General features: G+C 42.6%; 1 protein-coding gene and 1 long non-coding RNA gene across 3 annotated transcripts in view; one reads left to right on the forward strand and one right to left on the reverse strand.

Moving 5' to 3' along the window:
* The window catches only part of LOC129403679 (uncharacterized), a 52498-nt gene that overhangs the window by 18860 nt on the left and 9272 nt on the right, over positions 1-24366 (forward strand). The window contains exon 1 of one of the 2 annotated variants that reach the window (XR_008629376.1): positions 20576-20812. The exons of the other annotated variant lie outside the window; for it this stretch is intronic. This is a non-coding gene — a long non-coding RNA (uncharacterized LOC129403679). Of the gene's footprint in view, positions 1-20575; positions 20813-24366 lie in introns of those variants that run through there. 2 annotated transcript variants of the gene reach the window in all.
* Positions 14524-24366, reverse strand: part of RAD51C (RAD51 paralog C) — a 43656-nt gene continuing 33813 nt past the window's right edge. The window contains exons 8-9 of the mRNA XM_004608627.3: positions 20501-20561; positions 14524-18575 (exon numbers count right to left, since the gene is read on the reverse strand). Of these exons, the coding sequence (XP_004608684.3) occupies positions 18483-18575; positions 20501-20561 (154 nt within the window). The 3' untranslated portion in view covers positions 14524-18482. The remainder of the gene's footprint in view (positions 18576-20500; positions 20562-24366) is intronic.

Consider the following 24366-nt stretch of genomic DNA (forward strand, 5'->3'; position numbering starts at 1 on the left):
CACAATTTTTTCTAAAGCAATAGACTTCAACACTATATATCAAACTCAAATGCAATATATTGAAATTGAAAATCTAGAAGTATTATTGAGAATTTAAAATGTCTAAATACTGGGCCAGAGATAACACAGTCCGTAAGTCACCTGCCTTGCAAGCCGCTGGCCTAAGTTTACTCCCTAGCACCCCATATGGTTTCCTGAGCCCCAACAGGAGTAATTCATGAATACAAAGCCGCCAGGAGTAAGTCCAAGCACCTCCAGGTGTAGCCCCCAAAACAACAAACAAATAAAAAGTTTAAGTCTCACTCTTTTCCATATATCCCCTCTTGCTCATTTATTTATTTTTGTGGAACAAGACAGTATTTAATGAAACTTATCTAAAAAGATGAAAGAAGAGAGAAAGAGAGAAGTAGCTGGTCAAGAGAAATCACAGGCTTCTCCAGAGTGGAAATGAGCAAGCGAAGAAACACACAAGCAAGCAAGCTATGTGCTGTAGGGAAAACACAGGCTTGAAGAGCAAGCCTATTACTCATTTAAAATGGAGATTTTGGCTGGAAAGATAACTCAAAGGGTTGAATGCATGCACTGCATGTAGAGACCTGGTTTGATATGGAGCATTACCATCACCATTACCATCAGCTTTACCAGGAGTGACACTCAGCACAGAGCCAGGAGTAGCCCTCAATCATTGTCAAGAGTGGTCCAAAAAATGAAAGTAAAATAAAACACATGAGGGCTTTTGTCTTGCAAGCAGCCAACTGGGGTTCGATCCCCGGCATCCCAATGGTCCCCTGAGCACCATCAGTAGTAACTGATGAATACAGAGCCAAGAGTAACCCCTGAGCATCGCCGGGTGTGACAAAAAGTGCCAAAATAATCAGCACTGTAGCACTGTAGTCCCCTTGTTCATCGATTTGTTCAAGTGGGCACCAGTAACATCTCCATTGTGAGACTTGTTGTTACTGTTTTTGGCATATTGAATACGCCACGGGTAGCTTGCCAGGCTCTGCCATGCAGGCTAAATACTCTCGGTAGCTTGCCAGGCTCTCTGAGAGGGATGGAGGAATCGAACCCAGGTTGGCCATGTGCGAGGCAAACGCCCTACCCACTGTGCTATTGCTCCAGTTCAATAATAATTAAAATAAAATAAGTGAATATTTAATGTCTTCACAGATTTTGGCCAATGAATTTAGCAATAACTTTATGTGCTTTAGTTTGTTTTATTGGTCCACATCTAGCAGTGCTCAGGAGCTACTTTTAGTTCAGTGCTTCAAGTCATTCCTAACCATGCTCAGACCAGGTGGCTGACCCAGGTTCAATCCCCAGCATCCCATATGGTCCCAGAGTACTTCCAGGAGTGATTCCTGAGTGCAGAGCCAGGAGTAACCCTTGAGCATTGGTGGGTATGACCCAACAAGCCCTAACCAATAGAAAGAAAGGAAGAAAGAAAGAAAGAAAGAAAGAAAGAAAGAAAGAAAGAAAGAAAGAAAGAAAGAAAGAAAGAAAGAAAGAAAGAAAGAAAGAAAGGAAGGAAGGAAGGAAGGAAGGAAGGAAGGAAGGAAGGAAGGAAGGAAGGAAGGAAGGAAATATTAAAATTGACAGGGGCTGGAGTGATAGCACAGCGGGTAGGGCATTTGCCTTGCATGCGGCCAATCCAGGTTCGATTCCCAGCATCCCATATGGTCCCCCGGTACCGCCAGGAGTAATTCCTGAGTGCAGACCTAGGAGTAACCCCAGTGCATCGCCGGGTGTGACCCCCCCAAAAAAATTTTTTTTAAATCAACAAACTTATTATCTCAGAAGAAATTGAAAGGAAGATCATTTGATCTAGGGTCTGCAGAGAAACTACTGCAAGTAGAACATGCAGTCAACCCAGGCTTGATCCCCCAACATTCCATATGGTCTCTGAGTTCTGCTTAAAGTGATCCCTGAAAACAGAGGCAGAAGTAATCCCTGAGCGGGTGTGGCCTAAACAAAAATATCTTCTGACTCTAGTGTTTTATTCTTTCTGTCACATTCTTTCTGTCATTTTTCATTGGTAACTATTTGTAAATATTCTATTTATTTCCCCCCTTCCTCTGATGTTGTGACGAAGGGATGGAGGCTGGGCATTTCATACAGTGCTCACACACTTGATTGTGGTACTCATACTCATTATTGTGGTGCTCACACTTTAGCTGTAGTGTTCACACACTTAGTTCCAGTACAACAGAGAGCATACTTTTTTTCTGGTAGCACCAGGGAACACAAATGGCAATGCTGCTGGATTGCACTCAGCACACAGGGCAGTGCTAAGGATCAAACTTGAGCCTCATGCCTACAAGGCAGGAATTCTAATGCTGAGCCACATTTCCAGGCCCTAATTATGGGTGTTTTAATAAGAACACTATTATGGGCCGGAGTGATAGGAAGCATGGAGGGTGCTTCCTTTGCATGTTGTGGACACACATTCAATCCTTGACTTGATCCCTCAATGGTTCGATCCCATAGGGTTCAATGAGCACTGTCAGGAGTGATTCCTAAGCACATAGCCAGGAGTAAACCCTGAGGATGTGCCCACCCCACCCCCACAGGTAACTCTCCACACACACATAAAGAACATTATTATTAACAAGAAAATTAAGATACAGTGGAGAGATATAAAAATAGCTGATCTGGGGCTGGAGCTACAGCAGATCGGGTAGGGCGTTTGTCTTGCACGCAGCCAAGCCGGGTTTGAATCCCAGCATTCCATATGGCCCCCTGAGCACCGCCAGGAGTAATTCCTGAGTGCAGAGCCAAGAGTAACCCCTGTGCATCGCCAGGTGTGACCCTAAAAGAAAACAAATAAATAAATAAATAAATATAAATAAAAAATAAAAATAGCTGATCTAAGCAATAAAAATAAGCAGGGCAAGAAAGATAAAGCGCTTGCTTGCCTTTATCTTTTGTACCCTGTTGACCCCAGTTCAAATCACCTGTACCCTGTACCCTGTTGACCCCAGTTCAAATCCCCGGCACCGCATGTAGGCCTCTTACTACAGTCAGGGGTCACTCCTAAGCACAGAGTCAGAAATAGCCCCTGAATACCTCTAGGTATGGCCCCCAAATCTCTCAGAAAGTACATAAAATAAAAATAAGTCTAGGGCTGGAACGATAGCACAGCGGGTAGGGCGTTTGCCTTGCACGCGGCTGACCCGGGTTCGAATCCCAGCATCCCATATGGTCCCCCAAGCACCACCAGGGGTGATTCCTGAGTGCATGAGCCAGGAGTGACCCCTGTGCATCGCCGGGTGTGACCCAAAAAGCAAAAAAAAAAAAAAAAAAATTCTATTAGATGTGGCTGGAGTGATAGCACAGTGGGTAGGGTGTTCGGCTTGCACGCGGCCGACCTGGGTTTGATTCCCAACATTCCAAAGGTCCTCTGAGCACCACCAGGGGTAATTCCTGATGCAGAGCCAGGAATGACCCTTGTGCATCGCCACATGTGACCCCCCCCAAAAAAAAAGAGCCTATTAGAGCTACAATTTAGGGTAGAAAGAACAACTTGATAATATCCTAAAGAAAAGCTGGTGAGAGTTCAAAAGGTTGAACTCGGGGCTGGAGTGATAGCACAGCGGGTAGGGCATTTGCCTTGCACGCTGCTGACCCGGGTTCGATTCTCCGGCATCCCATATGGTCCCCCAAGAACCGCCAGGAGTAATTTCTGAGTGCAAAAAGCCAGGAGTAACCCCTGAGCTTCGCTGGGTGTGACCCAAAAAAGAAAAAAAAAAAAGAAAGAAAAAGAAAACGGTTGAACTCTCGGGGCTGGAGTATAGCACAGCGGGTAGGGTGTTTGCCTTGCACGCGGCTGACCCAGGTTCGATCCCCAGCATCCCATATGATCCCCTAAACACCGCCAGGAGTCATTCCTGAGTGCAAAGCAAGGAGTAACCTCTGTGCATCGCCAAGTGTGACCCAAAAAGCAAAAAAAAAAAAAAAAAAAAAAAGGTTGAACTCTCTCCCAGGTTTGATCCTGGTCATCACATAGTTCTCCCATACACTTCCAGATATGACATCCATCCCCCTGAGGGGAAAAAAAAAACTATTCAAAACTTAATAAAAATTCAGAAAAAGAAAAGTACTCAGGAAAAGATAGTACAGTGAGTATGGCTCATAGTCAACCTGGGTTCAGCTACTAGGATGACATATGATCTCTAAGTCCCCACCAGAGTGATCTCTGAGCACAGAGCCAGGTTTAAGCCCTGAGTACAACTGGGTGTGATCCCTAAAAAAAAAAATTTTAGGTCTGGTATATGACCCAACAATATCCTTTTACCTTCTGGTGCTCAGGGGGCAATATGGAATGCTGGTAAAAGGAGAATATTCAAGGGTATATTCTCAGGTGTACTCCTGAGAATATACCCTTGGGGAAAAAATTAATAAATAAACCACTGCAGAAAAGTCATCTGCACTCTTATATTCATTGCAGCAATATTCACAATAGCCAGAATCTGGAAACAACCTGAGTGCCTGAGAACCAATGAATGGATAAAGAAACGATGATATGATAGATCTATACAGTGGAATACTATGCAGTCACCAGGAAAAATGAAGTCATTAAATTTGGTTATAAATGGATGGACACGGAGAGTATCATGCTGAGTGAAATGAGTCAGAGGGAGAGGGACAGAAATAGAAGGACCACACTCATTTGTGGGATATAAAAAACAGAGTATGGGACTAATACCGAAGGACAGTAGAAACAGGGCCAGGAGAACTGGTCCAAGGTTGGAAGCTTGCCACAAGTAGGAGTGGAGGGCAGTTAGGACAAAGAAGGGACCAAAACTATGGCAATGATAATTGTAAATGATCGGTCTGGACAAGAAATGCATGCTGAAAGAAGGTAAAAGGATATACAGTACAACCTTTCAGTACCTGTATTGCAAACTATAATGCCCAAAAGGAAGAGAGAGAGAGATAGCAAGCAAGGGAAAGAGAAAGAGAGAAAAAAAAGTGTCTGCCATAGAGGCAGTCTGGCGAGGTTGGGAGTGGCAGGAAGGAAACTGGGGACATTGGTGGTAGGAAATGTACACTGGTAGGATAGGTGTTGGAACATTGTACAACTGGAACCCAATCATGAACAAACTTTGTAACTGTTTCACAGATTCAACTGAAAAAGAAAATTACAGCTGGAGAAACAGTACAACAGGTAGTGTGCTTACCTTGCTTGCCTTGCCCATGCCCAACCCAGACTTGTTCTCTGGCATCCTTGATCTCCCAGCACTGCCAGGAGTGATCCTTGAGCACAGAGCCAGGCGTAACCCCTGAGCACTGCCAACTGTGACCCCAAAATGAAACAAAACAAAATTATCTGCCTGTCTGAAAGAGTATAGGCATGTATTAAAGACAATGATTTCCTCTAGAAACAAAGTTTATAGTTACTATAGTCACATATTAAACTTATATCCTAAAAGGAAAAATAAAATCCTAAATTAAGTCATCTGAGCTTTTAATTATATTTTATACCTTTAATAACCTAATTAAAATTTATTTTTCAGGGGCTGGAGCAATAGCACAGCGGGCAGGGCATTTGCCTTGCACGCGGCCGACCCGGGTTCAATTCCCAGCATCCCATATAGTCCCCTGAGTACCACCAGGAGTGATTCCTGAGTGCAAAGCCAGTAGTAACCCCTGAGCATCACCGGGTGTGACCCAAAAAGCAAAAAAATATATATATTGTTGGGGATGGGCCTGGGCACCCCGCCTTAGTTCCTGTAAACAGGAATGAGTATGGAGAAACTTGGTGTGAGGGCGAGTCATCCCCTGACAGCCAACCTTGACAGGCGGCCGAAGGGCCACCATGCTCTGGCGACCTGCCTCGAGAGAAAAGTTGAAGGGCCACCATGCTCTGGCAGCTGGACTCGAGAGGAGGCTGAAGGGAGGATTGGCTCACATCTGCCATGGCCATGCTCAGGGCCACATCTGCTTTCCCATGTTTCTCAAGGCTGAGAGAAGGAACCGAAAAACAAGTAAGATTGGCCAAAATAAAGATGCTCTCACCACTTAATAATGTTTATGCCACTTATGTAACCTGCTTATCATTGCTAAGCTAAGACTATATAAACCTGCTTGGATTTCAATAAATTTGCTGTATGCCGCATGTTGCATGCAGTCCTCCCTAGCCCACTTAACTCTCATTCCCTCTCTCTGGCCGAGGTTCAAGTTGGCCGCGCAGGCCGCGGCAATATATATTTTTCATTGAAGAGCTCAGGGGTTACTCCTGGCTCTGTGCTCAAGGATCACTCCTGGCAGTGCTGGGAGATCAAGAATGCCAGAGAACAAGTCAGGTTGGGCGTGGGCAAGGCAAGCAAGGTAAGCACACTACCTGTTGTACTGTTTCTCCAGCTGTAATGAAAAACGAACTGGTCCCTGAAGCTCCATTTGCTCTCAATGGAATGAACATCTCTGAATGCAGCAGCTATGTATACCTGGGTCGAGAAATCAACATGAGGAACGAGTTGGTGCCAGAACTGTGCAGGAGGAAGAGAGCAGCGTGGAATGCCTTCAAGAGCGTTGAAGAAGTGGTTAAGAGAACAAAGAACCTCCAACTCTTCGATTCCACCGTTCTTCCTTCACTAACATATGCCTCAGAGACCTGGGCCCTACGCAAACAGGATGAGAACGCTATTAGGGTATCCCAAAGAGGAATCGAAAGAGCTATGCTAGGAGTATCACGTCTCACTCAAGTGAGAGAAGGAATCCGGAGTTCTGACCTCTGTCAATGGTCAAGAATCAGGGACACTATCTTGTTTGCCAAGGCATCAAAAATCAGATGGGCCAGACATGTAATGCAATTCAGAGACGACCACTGGACTAGAGCTGTTAGTGACTAGATTCCACGGGACGTCAGAAGACCTCATGGCCGCCCACCAACTAGATGGTCAGATTTCTTCGTCAAATCCCTGAATGAATGATTTGAGGCTCTTTCTGTGCCTGGAGCAAGCAGATATCATTGGGCTACAATAGCACGCGACAGGGAAAAATGGAGACGTTACTGGCGCCCGCTCAAGCAAATCGAAGATCAACGGGATGACAAGTGACAAGTGACATTGAAAAGGGGTCCCTGGGGCTGGAGCGATAGCACAGCGGGTAGGGCGTTTGCCTTGCATGCGGCCGACCCAGGTTCGAATCCCAGCATCCCATATGGTCCCCTGAGCACGGCCAGGGGTAATTCCTGAGTGCAGAGCCAGGAGTAACCCCTGAGCATCGTTGGGTATGACCCAAAAAGCAAAAAAAAAAAAAAAAAAAAAAAAAAAAGAAGAGATCCCTAAAGCAAAACTTTTTTTTTTTTTTTTTTTTGCTTTTTGGGTCACATCCAGAGATGCTCAGGGTTAACTCCTGGCTCATTCATTCAGGAATTACTCCTGACAGTGCTGGTGTGGGGAGAGGGACCATATGGAATGCTGGGAATCAACCCAGGTCGGCCGCATGCAAGGCAAATGCCCTACTTGCTGTGCTATCGCTCCAGCCCCGCAAAACAAATTTGAATCACTGTATACTCTTCCCAGAGTGCACAATTTTTTAAATAGCTTATATTAATAGCCTGTGTTACCTGTGACTAGGACACTACAAAACATGGATCTGACATTTAAAAAATAAAGTGTGTAGAGGTTGGAGTGACAGTTCAGATGGTAGGGGCTTGCCTTGTACACATCCAAACTGGGTTCAATATCCAGCATCCCATATGGTCCCTCAAGCACTGCCAGGAGTGACCCCTGGGCAGATCCAGGAATAATCTCTAAGCATTACCTGGGTGTGGCACCAAAACAAAAGTGTGGATATTTTTTGTTTTGGGGCCATACCCAGCAGTATTCAGGGGATCATCTGGGGTTCTTGGGATCAAATCTGGGTCAGCCACATGGAAGGCAAATACCCTGCCCACAGTACTACTGGTCTAGCCCCTGGATATGTTTTTTATGAGCATATTTGTTTGCATGGGCAAATAAATTACCAACAAAGGTGATGATAGTAATAGCATGAAAAGGAAAAAAATCAGTAACACTGGAGGTTCACACTTGAAAATGGCTTAATTAACACAAATTGCAGTGCTGGCATCAATGTGATAAACATCACTTGTATTTCTCATACTGTCTAGCCATACAAGACTAAAGATAGATGCAATCACCAGTTGGTCAAAAGGTGAAACTTTAATTTAATGGTAGCTTTAGGTTTCAGCAAGCCATAAATTGTGAGATGATAGGCATTTGATCACATAATGAGTTAGACCAAGCAAAACAAAAGACCAAGGGGAAAGTTTACACTAAGATTTATTTCATAATTAAGATGGAATAACTCTTTGACTAACAAGGCTTTCAAAAAGCTAAAGAGCTATTGTTTCTTTCCATATTATTTATGTTCTTTCCATTTCTTAAACATGAATGGCCATCTATGAATACAATAAATAATTGTAAGCTTAAGAAATAATAAACCAGTGATTTCTAAACTTTATATAAGAATTTAAGGATTATCTTTCTTGTAGATAATGGACCAAACATGATGACCTCTCAGTGTCTGTGTTGCAAGCCATAATGCCAAAAAGTAGAGAGAGAGTATGGGGAATACTGTCTGCCATGGAGGCAGGGGGAGGGTATACCAGGGATATTGGTGGTGGGGAATGTGCACTGGTGGAGGAATGGGTGTTTGATCATTGTGAGACTGTAACCCAAACATGAAAGCTTGTAACTATCTCATGGTGATTCAATAACATAAAAAAAAAGGATCATCTTTCTTTTCTTTCTACATGTTACACTATTTTACTGTATGCTTCTGTATATGTAAAATAATTACCCTTGTGAAATAAAAATTGACAAGTATTCAGCGCAGATGTTAAGAACAAAAGTAGGGGCTGGAGAGATAGTACAGTGGGCGTTTGCCTTGCACGTGGCCGACCCAGGTTCGATTCCCAGCATCCCATATGCTTCCCTGAGCACCGCCAGGAGTAATTTTTGAGTGCATGAACCAGGAGTAACCCCTGAGCATTGCCGGGTGTGACTCAAAAAGCAAAAAAAAAGAACAAAAGTAAAGTGTTATATAGATAAGTTTTTGTACAGGTTTCAAATTTAAATCTTTCAAATGTTAACTGATTCACAGAAAGTGGTTTAGAAAAGCTTCCAGGGCTGGGAAGGTTTTTCAGTGACAAAGTTGTGTGTGGGAAGGAGGTAGAGAGGGAGGGAGGAAGGGAGGGAGAAAGGGAGGGGGGAGGGAAGAAGGAAGGAAGAAAGGGAGGGAGGGACGAAGGGATAAAGGGAGAGAGGGAGGAAGAAAGAAAGGAGGAAAGGAGGGAGAGATTGAGGGAAGGAAGGAGAGATGGAGAGAGGATAGGAAGAGGAGTAGTACAAAAACCTTCTGAAGATTCTTTTTACTTAAAAAAAAAAAAAAGCAGGTTTCCTGGGAATTCCTACTTGCACATGCTGCAATCAGCAGGGGGTCATGTTGAACATTCTGCAGACAGAATTATTTCAAATCTGTAGCTGCCTGGGAAACTGTCAAGTGGTTGAGCCCCGCCTCCAGTGCCAGCTGCAGATCCACTTTCTTCATAGCGGGGACACTGGAGTAACTATGGCATGTGAGAGCTGGCCAACTGGCATTTTGTGGGTCTATTAAGTTCTGAATCTGAGGGACAGCTTACGGGGGTGGGAAGGGAGTCACACATGCTGATGCTCAGGGGTTTCTCCTGGCTCTGCACTCAGGAATTACTCCTGGTGGTGCTCATGGGACCAGATGGGATTTGGGGATTAAATCCAGTTCGGCCCCAAGCAAGGCAAGTGCCATACCAACTGTACTATTTCTTCAGCCCCCCTTTTATTTTTTTGGTGGGGGCAAGGAATGATTATTTCTTCAAGGAGAGAATAATGACTCCCCAAATATATCTCTAACCTGATTCTAGGAATCATGAAGGCTAATTTACTTGCCCAACGGGATTTTGCATAGGTGATAAAGGACCTTTAGATGTGAGAAATTACTCTGCATTGTCTGACCCTAAATGCAATTACAGGAGTACTCAGAAGAGAGAAGATGGTGAGAAAAAGGTGATGGAAGTGGAGAAAGAGAGACTGTAAGACATTACATTGCTGTTTATAAAGATGGGCTGTGAGCCAAGGAATGCAGATGGCCTTTAGAAGCTAGAGAAGTTAAGGAAGAATTCTCCCCTTAGACCGTTCAGAAGGAATACAGGCCTGCTGATACCTAGATGGAATTTAACCCTGTGAAATCATCTCCGAGTCTAGAAAAGTAAGGTCATAATTTATATTCCATTAATTCTATTTCAGCAGTAATAGAAATTAAACCATAAAAATTCAATTCAAGAGGAATATGGGGCTAAGAAATGGCTCAACAGGCTAGAGATCATGCTTTGCATGACTATGGGGGCTCCCCAGCACTGCATGGTCCTCTGAGTACCTCCACAGTGACCACTGAGGGGCCAGGTTGGTAGTACAGGGGGTAGGGCCTTGCAAACGGTTGACCTGATTCAATCACCAGCGTCCCATGTGGTACTCCGAGACCACCAGGTATGATTCCTGAATGCAGAGCTATATAACCCCTGGGCATTAAGCACCAAACCAAAAGCAGCCTCCAAGAACTGCTGGATGTGGCACACATGCAGCCCAAGCTCATGTGCTGCTTGTGCCCACGTGACTAAGCTCATGTGTCGCCCACATCTCCCCTCTTGAGATATGTACTTTCATGCTCTCATATCTAATACTGGGCTTGTAGGGGCACTCTTCTGCCCTTGGAGAAGCCTGCATTCTCTCTTCAGTGTGTTGCTCTCTCTTGCTTTCTCTTCCTCCTCCCCTTTCTTAAAATCCTCCAAATAAAATGTTTTACTTAAAAACAAAACAAAACAAAACACTACTGGATGTGACCTCAAAACAAATAACATGGTTCCCTGAGCACCGCCAGGAGTAATTCCTGAGTGCAGAGCCAGGAGTAACCCCTGTGCATCACCAGGTGTGACCCAAAAAGCAAAAAAAAAAAAAAAACAAAAAAACAATATATTCATACATAGCTCAAACGTCAAGAAATTAAAAAATTAAGCACAACCATTAAAACTTATAAGGGCTTTGAAGAGATAGTACAGTAGGTAAGGTACTTGCCTTGTGCATGGTGGACCCAAGTTTGATCCTTGGAACCCTTATTGTCTTCCTGAGCCCACCAGAACTGATCCCCAAATTCAGAGCGAGTAGTGAATTCTGAGCAGTCGGGTGTGAACCAAAAACAAAACAAAACAAAAAAATGTGGCACTGTACTGCCACTGGGCACTCTTGAGCAGAGCCAAGAATCACCCCTGAGCACCCCCAGGAGTGACCCAAACAGCCCCTGACCCTGCAAATAAATAGAATTCTGGAAGGGGTTGTTTGGGCTACATCTAGCAGTATTCAAGGACTACTCCAGCGTATTGCTCAGGGTACCATGCAGTGCTGTGGACCAAATCTGGGGCTCCTGCATGCTAAGAATGCATTTCAGCCAACTATATCCCTGGTTTTAAAAGAGGAGGTAAGGGGGCTGGAGCAATAGTACAGCAGGTAGGGTATTTGCCTTTTACATGGCTTACCTTGGTTCGATTTCCAGCATCCCATATGTTCCCTGAGCACCGCCAGGAGTAATTCCTGAGTGCAAAGCCAGGAGTAACCCCTGTGCATTGCCAGGTGTGACCCAAAAAGAAAAAAAAAAAAGGCAGGTCAGGGGTCAGGGCCATAGCACAGTGACTAGGATGCTTGTTCTGCACCTGTAGCTGACCCTGGTTCAATCCCTGGCACTCTTATGATCCCCTGAGTCCACAGGAGTGATCTGAGTGCAGAGATAGGAGGAAGTGTGATTCAATTAACTAAAAAATTAAATTCAAAAGCAGGTCATAATTTTAAAAATTGTGTATCTAGGGGCTGGAATGATAGCACAGTGGGTAGGGTGTTCGCCTTGCACGTGGCAGACGCAGGTTCAATTTTCAGTATCCCATATGGTCCCCTGACACCGTCAGGAGTAATTCCTGAATGCAGAGCCAGGAGTAACCCTGGTGCATTGTCAGGTGTGACCTAAATAGCTAAAAAAATAATAAAATTTAAAAATTAAAAATATGGTCCCCTGAGCACGGCCAGGGGTAATTCCTGAGTGCAGAGCCAGGAGTAACCCCTGTGCATCGCGAGGTGTGACCCAAAAAGCAAAAAAGAAAAAAAATAAAAATTAAAAATATAAAAAAAAATAATTGTATTATTTTTTGCTCCCTGTACTCTTTCAGTTTCCTAGACTATCACCCCTAATTTTTATGTTGAAGCACTAGGATGATTATATTTGAAGTGAACTTTCTAAAGGTAATTAAGGTTAAGTGAGGTCACAGGCGAAGGGCTCTCGTGACAGGGTTAGTGCCCTTGCATGAGTAGGCACCTATGAGTTTATAAGCACTCTCTCCCTGTTGTGAAGCTGGAGTGAAAAGGTAGCTTTCTGAAAAATCAGGATATCTCTAACCATAAATTAGCCATGCCAGTATCTTGATCTTAGACTTCTGGTACCCATGGCTGTGATAAAATTAACTTTTTTAAGCACCTTGTTTATGGCATTTTGTTATGGTTGTCCAAATGAAGACATCTGTCTTTTGAAGCAAAACCATTAGTATGGCATTGCTTGGGGAGCACATGTGATGCCAGGGACTGAACCCAGGTTGGCCTTGTGCAAGGCAAGAGATCTACCTGCTGTATCATCTTTCCAGTCCTAAAGGCAAACTTCAGTGAGTAAAATTTTAGAAGTATGGTGGTTAATTCCTAAGTGTGAAATAGGCTTTGAAACTGGGTAATTTGTTAAAATTCAAACAAAAATTCAAAAAATTTAGGACTGTGGGGATGGAATGAGTGCATATTGTATTTGAGGATTTCGGGGAGGCAAGGGGCAAATTACTTTGGAATGTGTCTCCCAAAATTCTAGGCTGAGGTCTTAACGTAGAGTGTGTCTGGAGATAAGGTTTTCTTTCAGGAGGGAATTAAGGGCAGATTCTAATCTGATAGTAATGGTGGTTTTATAAAAAGATGAAGAGAGTTGGGGGAGATAATTCAGACCCCAGCACTGCAAAGTCCCTGAGCACTGCCAGGTATAGATCCAGAGGTCCCCCAACACAACTGAGTGAGGTCCAAGAGGTGCACCAAACACTGCCAGGGGGCCCTGGTCATCCAGGCACTGGTGCAAGGATGCAAACAGCTCCACATTCTTCTCTTTTTTTAATTTTTAAATTTTATCTTCATAAAGTTGTTTCACAATAATTGATTACATTCAATATTTCAACCCCAATCCCACCATCATTACACCTTCCCACCATCATTATTTTGAAGTTTCCCACCACCCTTCAAGCTTGCCCCACAGGCAGATGCTAGATAATTTATTTTGTATTGCCTGTTATGACTAGTATGAGATGTCTATAAGGGTCTATCTCACAGTGATTCAATAAAAGAGAAAAAAGAAAAAAAAAGAGATATTATGCGGTAGCTTGTGAGGCTGCAAGTTCCTGGGATTCTAAATATTAAAATAATGGGGTCCGGAGCCATCTCTGCAGCAAGCTGCTCAGTTCAGAGATTCATTTGTGAGTCTCTGGATCATGGCTGTTGATGTGCTTAAATGACACCCAGAGGCAGTTCAGGGGTGTGAGAGCCAGGACCCCAGAAGGGTGGAGAGATGGGAAGAGACAGCCTAGTCCCAACCCCTTGAGGCTGGGGTTTTCAATTGATGGTCCCGTGTACCTAGGTTTTTCAGCGGATTCTCTGGGCGGGGGGGAAGGACCCAGGACAAGTCTGTGAATATTGGTCATGAGGGCAGCGGCGATTGGTTTCTGGAGGTTGGGGGCTATTGGGGTTCATCTGGTGAGGCAGAGAGAGAAGACAGTTGACCCCATCTGAGGTGCCTGGGTGAAATCAGCCGGGCACATGGTCTGGAGCCACCCCTGCAGCGAGCTGCTAGGTTCCAAGAATTATCTGTGAGTCCACCTCCATATTCTTGGGCCCTGGTGCAGCATCGCTCATCCCATTTAGCCCCCAGGTCTCCCCTCAACACTGCTTGGGAATCTCTTTACACCACTTCTCATCCTGCAAAAAAGATTTTTCTCCAAGAACATTCACCAAGGAAATTCCTCACACACAACAGAGGCTTTCTGTAAGCCAGAAATAAAGGCCTCCCCAGAACAATACCATGCTGGCACTCTGATCTTACCTTGTAGACTTCAGTGAGAAAATTCTTATTCACATCTATGATACTTTGTTATGACACTCCAAAGAGACTCAGATGTAAGTGTACAATTATAGCTAGAAAAATAAGTATTTTAGGGACTGGAGAGAGTATGGCAGAGTAGGGCACTTGCTTTGCCATGGCTGACCCAGATTTGGTCCCTGGCACCACATATGGTCCCCTGAACACAGAACCAGGAGTAATTCCTAGTGTAGAACCAGGAGTAATTCCTGAGCATCACCGGGTGTTACTCACAAACAAAAGAAAGAAAAAGAAATATCTTAAAAGACAGCAATAACTTTGAAAGACTGTTAAATAATTTTTATTTAAAGATAATTATAAACAAAAATAAATATACTTCATTTACATTTAGAATCCTATAGTTCTTCAAAGCAGTGTTTTATAAAAAAAACTTTCAACCCCCTCTGCAGACATTATGTTGTTATGAACAGAAACAATATAAAATTACACTAATTGTGTTTTACAATGAGTACATTAATTATAATTTAAAAAGTATATACTTTAAAGCCCTCAGAAACAAAATATTTATTTATTTATTTATTTATTTTTGCTTTTTGGGTCACACCCAGCAATGCACAGGGGTTACTCCTGGTTCTACACTCAGGAATTACCCCTGGCGGTGCTCAGGGGACCATATGGGATGCTGGGATTCGAACCTGGGTCAGCCTGGGTCGGCCGCATGCAAGGCAAGCGCCCTACCCGCTGTGCTATTGCTCCAGCCCCCAACAAAATATTTAAATATTGTATCCTGTCCTTAAGTGATCATCTCAAATTAGTCTTACATAATTAGAAGAATCACCTACCTAATTTCTCTGTGACAGGTGAGTTTATGTCCACTATCCCAGTGTAATTGCTACTTTCATTCTATAAATGTCCTGGTAAATTATGGTTTCTCTAAGTAGAATCAATTACAGAACAATTATTCTGGGACAGAAAATGCTACTATCACTAAAATCTGGAAAATAATATTGTCACAGTATTTACTATCCAATAATTTAAATCATCTTCTATCACTGAAAATCAAAATACCTTGATTTGAGAAGTACTAAAAAGGAGCTGGTGCCATAAAGTTTTTGGATGATGCTGAAATATTCAGGAAACAAATTATAGATAAGGAGACCTCAAAATTATACAAGGAAATGTCATAACAAAGGATAAAATGTACCAAGAGGAATAGGAAAGAGAGATATACTTGAATACTCCCCCCTCAGCTATGGGAGTTTATAGCAAGGAAATAACAACAAATTCCAGGGCCAAGGTCTGGAGTGATAGTACAGAAGGGAAGGGTGATTGCATTGTAAACAGCTGACCTGGGTTCGATCCCCGGCATCCCATATGGTCCCCTGACCACTGCCAGGAGTGATTCCTGGGCACTGGGCCAAGAGTAACCCCTAAGCACAGCTGGGTGTGGCCCAAAAACAAAACAACAAAAAAATTCAGGGCCAGGAATGTGGCTCAGTGGTAGAGCACATATCTCACATGCATGAGGTCCTGGATTTAATTCCTGAAACTAGAAGATGAAAACTCCAAAAATAATTTAATTGAATAATGTTAATGTTTGATATATTCAAAAATATCAATACATTTAGAATTGTTCAATAATCATGTTTTAAAAAATGTAGAAATAAAAACAGTGAGCTTATCAACCTATACTAGAAGGTCTATGTTCAAAAGAATTTCTAGATGGAATTAAAAATTTTCTAATTATAGTGGGCTGGAGCAATAGGACAGTGGGTAGGGTGTTTGCCTTGCACGCGGCCGACCCGGGTTTGATTCCCAGCATCCCATATGGTCCCCTGAGCACCACCAGGAGTAATTCCTGAGTGCATGAGCCAGGAGTAACCCCTGTGCAACACCGTGTGTGACCCAAAAACCAAAAAAATAATAATAATAATAAATTAAAAAAATTCAAATTATAAAATATCACACACACAAAATTAAGGGGCTTATCCGGACCCCAGACCAGGCCAACAACACCGGGGTGCCAGACAGAGAAGGTACAACCAGCTTCTCCAGATGGAGCCCCGGCGACACTAAGCTTCTAACACGGCTCCGGTATGCGGGACTGGGACATCTCGACCGAGAGACCTTTCCTGATATACAAAATATACACTCAGGAATGGCTCCGCCACATCTGAGCGTCCATTTCATATGATCTTTGTTACCAACAACAGAAAACATACAATCTAATGATACCATTCTAACAGGTCTGACTGTTGGAGGAAAAACTCCAAATGATAATGAGTTTCCTGTCGAAAATTGAATGTAATCAAAAGTAAGGAGAGAGTAAAGTGAAAACCATCTGCCACACAGGCAGGGGGGAGTGGAGGGAAGGGATGCTGGGGTTAATGGTGGTGGAACATGTGCACTGGTGAAGGGATGAGTGTTTGAGCATAGTATGACTGAGACTCAACCCTAAAAGCCCTGTAATTGTTCTCACGGTGACTCAATTAAAAAATAAATTAAAAAAAAATAATAAGGGGCATAGACATTAAGAATTGAGACACTAAAGTTGGTCCAGTCATCTACTATCACTGTATCACTGTCATCACGTTGCTCATCGATTTGCTCGAGCAGGCACCAGTAACGTCTCCATTGTGACACTTGTTGTTACTGTTTTTTGGCATATTAAATACACCATGGGTAGCTTGTCAGGCTCTGCCGTGTGGGCGAGATATTCTTGGTAGCTTGCTGGGCCCTCCGAGAGGGGCGGAGGAACCAAACCTGGGTCAGCTTCATGCAAGGCAAAAGCCCTATCTGCTGTGCTATTGCTCCAGCCCCCGGTAATCTAAAATTTAAAATCATACTTTTTTTTATTTGCTTTTTGGGTCACACCTGGCGATGCACAGGGGTCACTCCCGGCTCTGCATTCAGGAATTATCCTTGTTGGTGCTCAGGGGACCACATGGGATGCTGGGAATCAAACCCAGGTCGGCCACGTGCAAGGCAAGCGCCCTACCTGCTGTACTACCGCTCCAGCCCCTGAATTATACTCTTTTTTAAAAAAATAATTTACTGATTTTTTAATTAGTGAGTCACAGTGAGGGTACAATTACAGATTCACACATTTTTGTGCTTGTTTTACCCTCATGCAATGTTTGAGAGCCCATCCCTCCACCAGTGTCCATTCTCCACCACTTATGAACCCAGTATCCCTCCCACCCCCTATCCCATCCCCCCCACCCCATGAATTATACTCTTAAACTGAATATAACAATATGCTCACTCATGATGCTGGAGTTTTCCTTATAACAAAAAATGGGTCATATTTTTTTAATTTCTGCAGTGCTAGGGATTGAAAGCAGAGCTTTTCACATGCAAGGCAAGTTCTACTACTGAACTACATACATCTCAAACAAAAACTGGGTCATGTTTTCAGTGCTGGAGTGATAGCCCAGTGGGTAGGGCACTTGCCTTGTACGTGATGGACCCAGGTTTGATCCCTGAGGGCACAGCCTGAAGTAAGTCCATAGTTCAACTGCATGTGGCCCAAAAAACAAAAACGAAAGGGTCTTGTTTAAGAATGTCAGTGTATATTCAAGTAAACAGAGTACAATTATACAAGTAAAGATAACACAATGGAAATGTAAAAAAATAATCCTCTCTTACTAGCATTTCCTAGGAAACTGGCAAAGAATAAAACACAGTATAAATATGAAATTCAGATTTGCCCCAGGAGATGAACCTTTCCAGAATAGCAAAATTTACAATAACTATACCATCCCTAATGAATGTTATTGGAAATTAAAATAACTTTTACAATAAAGCATTTTAGTGTTCTTCCCACTCACTTCATCTGATTCTTTTTTTTGTTTTGTTTTTGGGTAATACCCAGCAATGCTCAAGGATTACTCCTAGCTCTGCACTGGGGAACACCACCAGGTGGTGCTCAGGGACCATTTAGGACACTGGAGATTGAAAACAGGTTGCTGCATGCAAGGCAAATATCCTACATGCTGTACTGTCGCCCTGGCCCATGCTTTATTCATCACTTTAAAATATAAACACATATCGTGATTCTTGGTGGTGGAATATGTGCACTGGTGAAGGGATGTGTGTTTGAGCATTGTATAACTGAGACTTTAACCTGAAAGCTTTGTAACTTTCCACATGGTGAATTAATAAAAGAATTAAAAAATATATATATATATAAACACACACTATAGCATGAATTTACTACTTATATATTCCACAACTCAGGACATGAACACATGCATACTTTGACAAGTCTTTGGATCCTGTTCTTATTCTGATTCTCGTGACCGTTTCCGGGAACTCAACAAACCTTCTGTTTGTGATGAACATGCAGAAACAACAGCATCTCTAAATCCTTGAGGCTGTAAGATGAAAAAAATATACATGTCTTAAGAACAACTAAAATAACAATGTTCTCTATTAAATATTTTTAAGTAACTAATAAAAAGAACTGCTTTATTCTTGGGACAGAAATTATCAAGGACAACTTGCCACTTGGGAATCATTCCCAGCAGTGCTAGATGGCAATGAGGTGCCAATGATCAAACCCAGTCACTCTAGCACTTTGAGTTATCTCCTTAGGTCTGTTTTGGATTTTGTCTTTAAAGAATGAGATCACTTCACCCCCTGCAAAAAAAGAAAAATGCCAAGAATATATTTACTCAGCAGCATTGATAAATATGTATTTTTCAGAAAAAAAGTGTAAGTACTGGGCCTTACTCAATGGCTCAATGGGCTGAGCACATGCTTTTTTATTTTTTGGACCACACCTGGTGGTGCTCAGAACTTACCAGTAGCTCTGTGCTCAGAAATTACTCCAAGCAGGGCTCAGGGAACCATATGGGATTTCAGAGTTAGAACCTGGGTCAGCCATGTGCAAGGCAAGCATCCTACCCACGGTACTATTGCTCCGGCCCCTGGGCACAGGTGTTGTATGCTGGATGCCCACGTACAATCCCTGGCATAGTATGGTCCACAGGACAGAGGCAGGTGTAGCCATGAACAAGGCAAGAGCTTTACCCAGTGAACGGCCTCTCCAGCCTTAAAATTGCTAAAAAGCTAACATTTTTATTTTATTTTTATTTATTTATTTTTTGCTTTTTGGGTCACACCCGGCAATGCACAGGGGTTACCTCCTGGCTTTGCACTCTGGAGTTACTCCTGGCAGTGCTCAGGGGACTATATGGGATGCTGGGAATCGAACCCGGGTCGGCCGCATGCAAGGCAAACGCCCTACCTGCTGTGCCATTGCTCCAGCCCCCCCTAAAAAGCTAACATTTTTAAATGATAAATGTACAACAGGTTGGTGGTGGAGAACAGGCACTGGTGGAGGGATGGGTTCTCAATTATTGTATGACTGAAATGTAAGCACGAAAGTTCGTAAGTTTGTAACTGTACCTTTTGGTGATTCATTAAAAAAAAAGAAAAGGTACAACCAGTAGGGTGTACATTTAACCAAATAAAAAAACAAAATAACAAAAGCATCACTCTTCCTCCCCAAGAAAAAAAGTAACAAAAATAAAAATGTTTTTGCTCTTTTTGTGTTGTACTCAGTGGTGCTGGGGGCTACTCCAAGAATCTGGGGGACTATTCTCAGGGGGTCATGTGGTGCAGAGGATCAAAGCATGTGCACCAGCTCTTTGAGCCAGTCCCCAATCTCCTTAAAAATCTCTAATATTAGGGTCAAAGGGAGAGTACAACAGGTAATGTGCTTTGCCTAGCATGCAGCTGACGCAGGTTCCATGCCTGGATTACACAGTAAGTACAGTGTTTGCTTTGCACATAGTCAGCTAAAGTTCAATCCCAAGCACCCATATGGAGAGCACAGCCAGATGTGACCCAAAACCAACCAACCAACCAACCAACCAAAACCTTTATCTTGGGTCCTAATAGTTAAGGTACCTGCCTCACACACTGCCAGGAAGATCCCTGAGCACAGAGCAAGGAGTAAGACTTGACGACGAGTCAAGTTATGCAGACAAGTTATGTGTCCTCCTGCAACCCCCCCACCCCAAGAAATCCTTTTAATAACCTGACTTCACATATGGGCTAGAACACACTACCCTACAAATATTTCCTCTGTTCTTAAGAATTCATTTCAGTCCAATTGTGACTAGAATATTCTCTATGTATACTACTATTTTGAGGATAATGTTCTAAGCATCAAAAGCTGTCCTGAAATATGTTTGCTGCCTACAGAAGTTAACAGAATCAATTTGTAAATGCTCTCTTTGGATAGCTACTGCCCACCAACACCAAAATCCCGCTCTAATCAAATAATACTGACTGTGATTTGAAACAGCACTGTAGTTTCCTTCTGACTTGGTGATTTGTACAAAGTTGCCAACCTGCTTGGAAAAAAAAAATGGAAGTAAACAAATTATTGTAACAGATAATTTATTTCAGAACTGAAATGTATTGTTTTTGACTATAATTCTATTGTTTTTCTGTAAAACACAGAAAGAAAGAAATCAAATACTCTTCAAAAAAATATTCAGGGGCTGGAGTGATAGCACAGCGGGTAGGGCGTTTGCCTTGCACACGGCCAACCTGGGTTTGATTCCCAGCATCCCATATGGACTCCTGAGCACCACCAGGAGTAAGTACTGAGTGCATGAGCCAGGAGCATGCATGTAATAATTACTATAGATGGTAATAATAGCTATTTACAGAAATACAATTTTATAGCAACCTGAAAAGTTCAATGACTGATTCATAAAAATTACTTTATACATGAAGATTCTATTCATGCTTACAAAATAAAATTTATGAAAGCATTTAACAGGAAAATATTATTAAGCAAAAGTTATGCTGCATGATCTTACATTTATCTCTATATAAATTACAAACAGACTGCAATCAAAAAGTTAAATTTTGGGGGGAGCTGGAGCAATAGCATAGCGGACAGGATGTTTGCCTTGCACGCAGTCGACCCGGGTTCAATTCCCAGCATCCCATATGGTCCCTTGAGCACCTCGAAAAGTAATTCCTGAATGCAGAATCAAGAGTAACCCCTGTGCAATGCCGGGTGTGACCCAAAAATAAAATGATAATAATAATAATAATAATAAAGTTAAATTTTTATTACAAGATAAATAATAGAAACTGCTTTTCTAACTTTATTTTTCAAGCTTTTTACTCTGGCACATTCCAGAGAGAAGCTATCACAGACCACAGTTCATTCATTTACGGTTTTTTGTTGGTTTTTTTTTTTTTTTGGGGGGGGCGGTCATATCCAGCAATGCTCAGGGTGACTCCTGGCTCTGTACTCAGGAAATACACCTGGCGGTGCTCAGGGGACCAAATGGGATGCTGGAAACTGATTCCAGGTTGGTCGAGTGCAAGGTAAACACCCTACTTGCTGTACTGTCACTCTGGTCCCACTTTATTATTAGTTTTAAGTCTGTATTCTGAGGATAAACCAGGAGAATACATATACTATATTAACTCCAATTGCATGTATAAATAAATAATGACTAAGTAATACACAGCAGGACCAAAAAAGATAATACAGAAGTTAAGGCATTTGCCTTGCATGTGGTTTGCCTTTTGCCTTCCATGCCTTGCACAGAAGCCAACCCTTCCACGCACAGCACCACATACATAGTTGCCCAAGCACAATCAGGAGTAATCCCTGAGCACCAAGCCAGGAGTAAATTCTGAGTACTGCTGAGTGTGGATCCAAAACAAAACCAAACAAAAAGTAATACATAGTAGAATAGCAGTTCTACTATTTTAGCAGGGGCTAAATTTTTTTTTTTTTAATTTGTCTGGGATAGGGGGAATTTCCCAGTGGTGCTCTAGGGGGCAAAGCCATTGCCAAAGACTGTCAGCCAACTGGGCTAGTGGTTCAATGATGGGGGTGGAGTAGGGGTGAGAGCGCCTGAAAATACAGTGCTGCTGGGGACCACCAGGGCCATTTGGGCAGAGTTCAGGACCACAGGGCTAACCCCAGCAGTGCTGAAGGCCTTCAAGGCTATACTCAGGAGACCACCTGGTATTGGGGATTGAACCAGAGTGGGGTGCATGCCTTGCATGTGCCCTAACCCCTGTACTGTATGTTAAGATTAGTATTCTAATTTTCTGGCAAAATGTAGCAGGAAAACAAGAATCGGTGTGTATGTGTGTATGTATATATATATACCGGGGGGGGGGCTTTTTAGGTCACACCCGGCGATGCACAGGGGTTATTCCTGGTTCTGCACCCAGGAATTACCCCTAGCGGTGCTCAGGGGACCATATGAAATGCTGGGAATCGAACCCGGGTCAGCCACGTGCAAGGCAAACGCCCTACCCGCTGTGCTATTGCTCCAGCCCCAAGGGTCGGTATATTTTAATCTATCTTATTAGACAATTACATTTTGGGAGGACCACACCCAGAAGTCTTCAGGCTACCCCTGGATTGGGGGCTCACTCCAGCTGTGCTTGGGAACTATGTCAAGCAGTGTACTGGAGCCTAGCCTCCCATGTGCAAAGCATGAACTCAAACCCATTGAACCATCTCTCCAGGCCAGTAAATCATCCTCTTTTTCACTCAATAAAACTAACATTAACTGAACTTCTGAAAAATTAGTATCTAAATCACCTATATCATTACCATATGTTCAAAATGAGTCCCAATGCATCTGATTTTTCTAAGGGAAAAAAAATTAAGAAGTAAACAAATCTTTTTTAAAAGCCTTTTTTAAAAGGAAATGAATCTTTTCTTAAAAAGAAATCTTTTAAAAAGAAATCATTTAGGGCTGGTGAGCTGTGCAGGGTTTAAGCCTTGCATGCAGCTGACCCTAGCACCGCATATGGTCCATCAAACACCACCAGAGAACATTTCTGAGCACAGTCATGTGGGACCCAGCATTCCATGGTACTCTGAGTACGGCCTATGAACACTAAAGTCAGGAGTAGCTTCTAATCACTGTTGGGCATGCCCCAAAAGTCAGAAACAAAAAAGAAAATAGAAAAAAAGAATTCTAAAGTCAAAAGTGCATTAAGTACGCAGATGGAAGTTTCAAATTTCTAGGTAAAAATTAAATATCATATTTTGTGTCTAGCCCAGAGATCTCTTCAAAAACAAAATAAAGCAAAGATGCATTTGGCTCCTGTCCCTCAATGAGAAGCAACTTAACATATGGCTGAACTGCATCGTTTGGGTCAGGAAGAAACAAGGCAGAAGCAAGCACAATTTGTGCTCTGAAGCTGAGCACACATATGAAACACTGTGTGGGGGTGTTGCTGTATTACTCCACTCCACCACCAGGTCTTCTTGGCAAATAGTGGTATAATTCTGAACAATCTCGGCTTCAGATTATTATGAATATGCAAATGGGAGGAAAACCCACACAATATATAGGACAGAGACAAACTTTTTTTTTTAACTGTTAGAATGTCATTCCATTATTAAAGGGCAAAAAATCAGATGTTCTTGAAGAAGGATGGAGAATGAGGAATTAAACAAGACAATCTACTTTCATTATAAAATTTGGCTAGTACAGATTTTTGCTTAAAGTAAAAGTATTAATATTCATAACTATTCTCTCCTACTGTGGCTGTATTTACATCCTTTCACGATAAGTGAATTTTATAATGCAAGGTTTCATGGCACAGTAATGAATTACAGATGTGATTTCAAATAACGAAGAACACTATTTTCATTCTATTTTTGTTATTGTCATTGGTTTTGAGGCAACACCCGGCTGTGCTCAGGATTTAATCCCGGCTCTGCACTCAGGGAAAAATCATGGCAGGGCCGTGGGGACCATCTGGGTGACCGAACCTGGTTAGCCACGTAGAAGGCAAGAGCCCTACCTGCTGTACTATCTCTCCAGCTCCTATTTTCATTCTCTTAAATGAGTTCAAGTTATTCTGACAATAATAAATTATGCATCTTATTTATTGTATATCCATAGACTGGAACAAAAATAGCCTGAAGAAAAAGGATTTTACCTAAAAAGGATAAGAGCCATGCCTTCAAATTTCCTGGCAATCAATGCAAAACTATAATTACATTCTAGAAACAGCAGTTATAAGGAAAAAAATAGGACTCTAATTACAGTCAGCTATAAAATACAGATACTACCACCAATTTCATAGTTTAGAAAATCTGATGAAACAATATATGCATATAATCTACCTAGCTATATAAAATACTCAACACTT

This window comes from Sorex araneus, chromosome 3 (genome assembly GCF_027595985.1).
Source record: "Sorex araneus isolate mSorAra2 chromosome 3, mSorAra2.pri, whole genome shotgun sequence".
Taxonomy (NCBI): domain Eukaryota; kingdom Metazoa; phylum Chordata; class Mammalia; order Eulipotyphla; family Soricidae; genus Sorex; species Sorex araneus.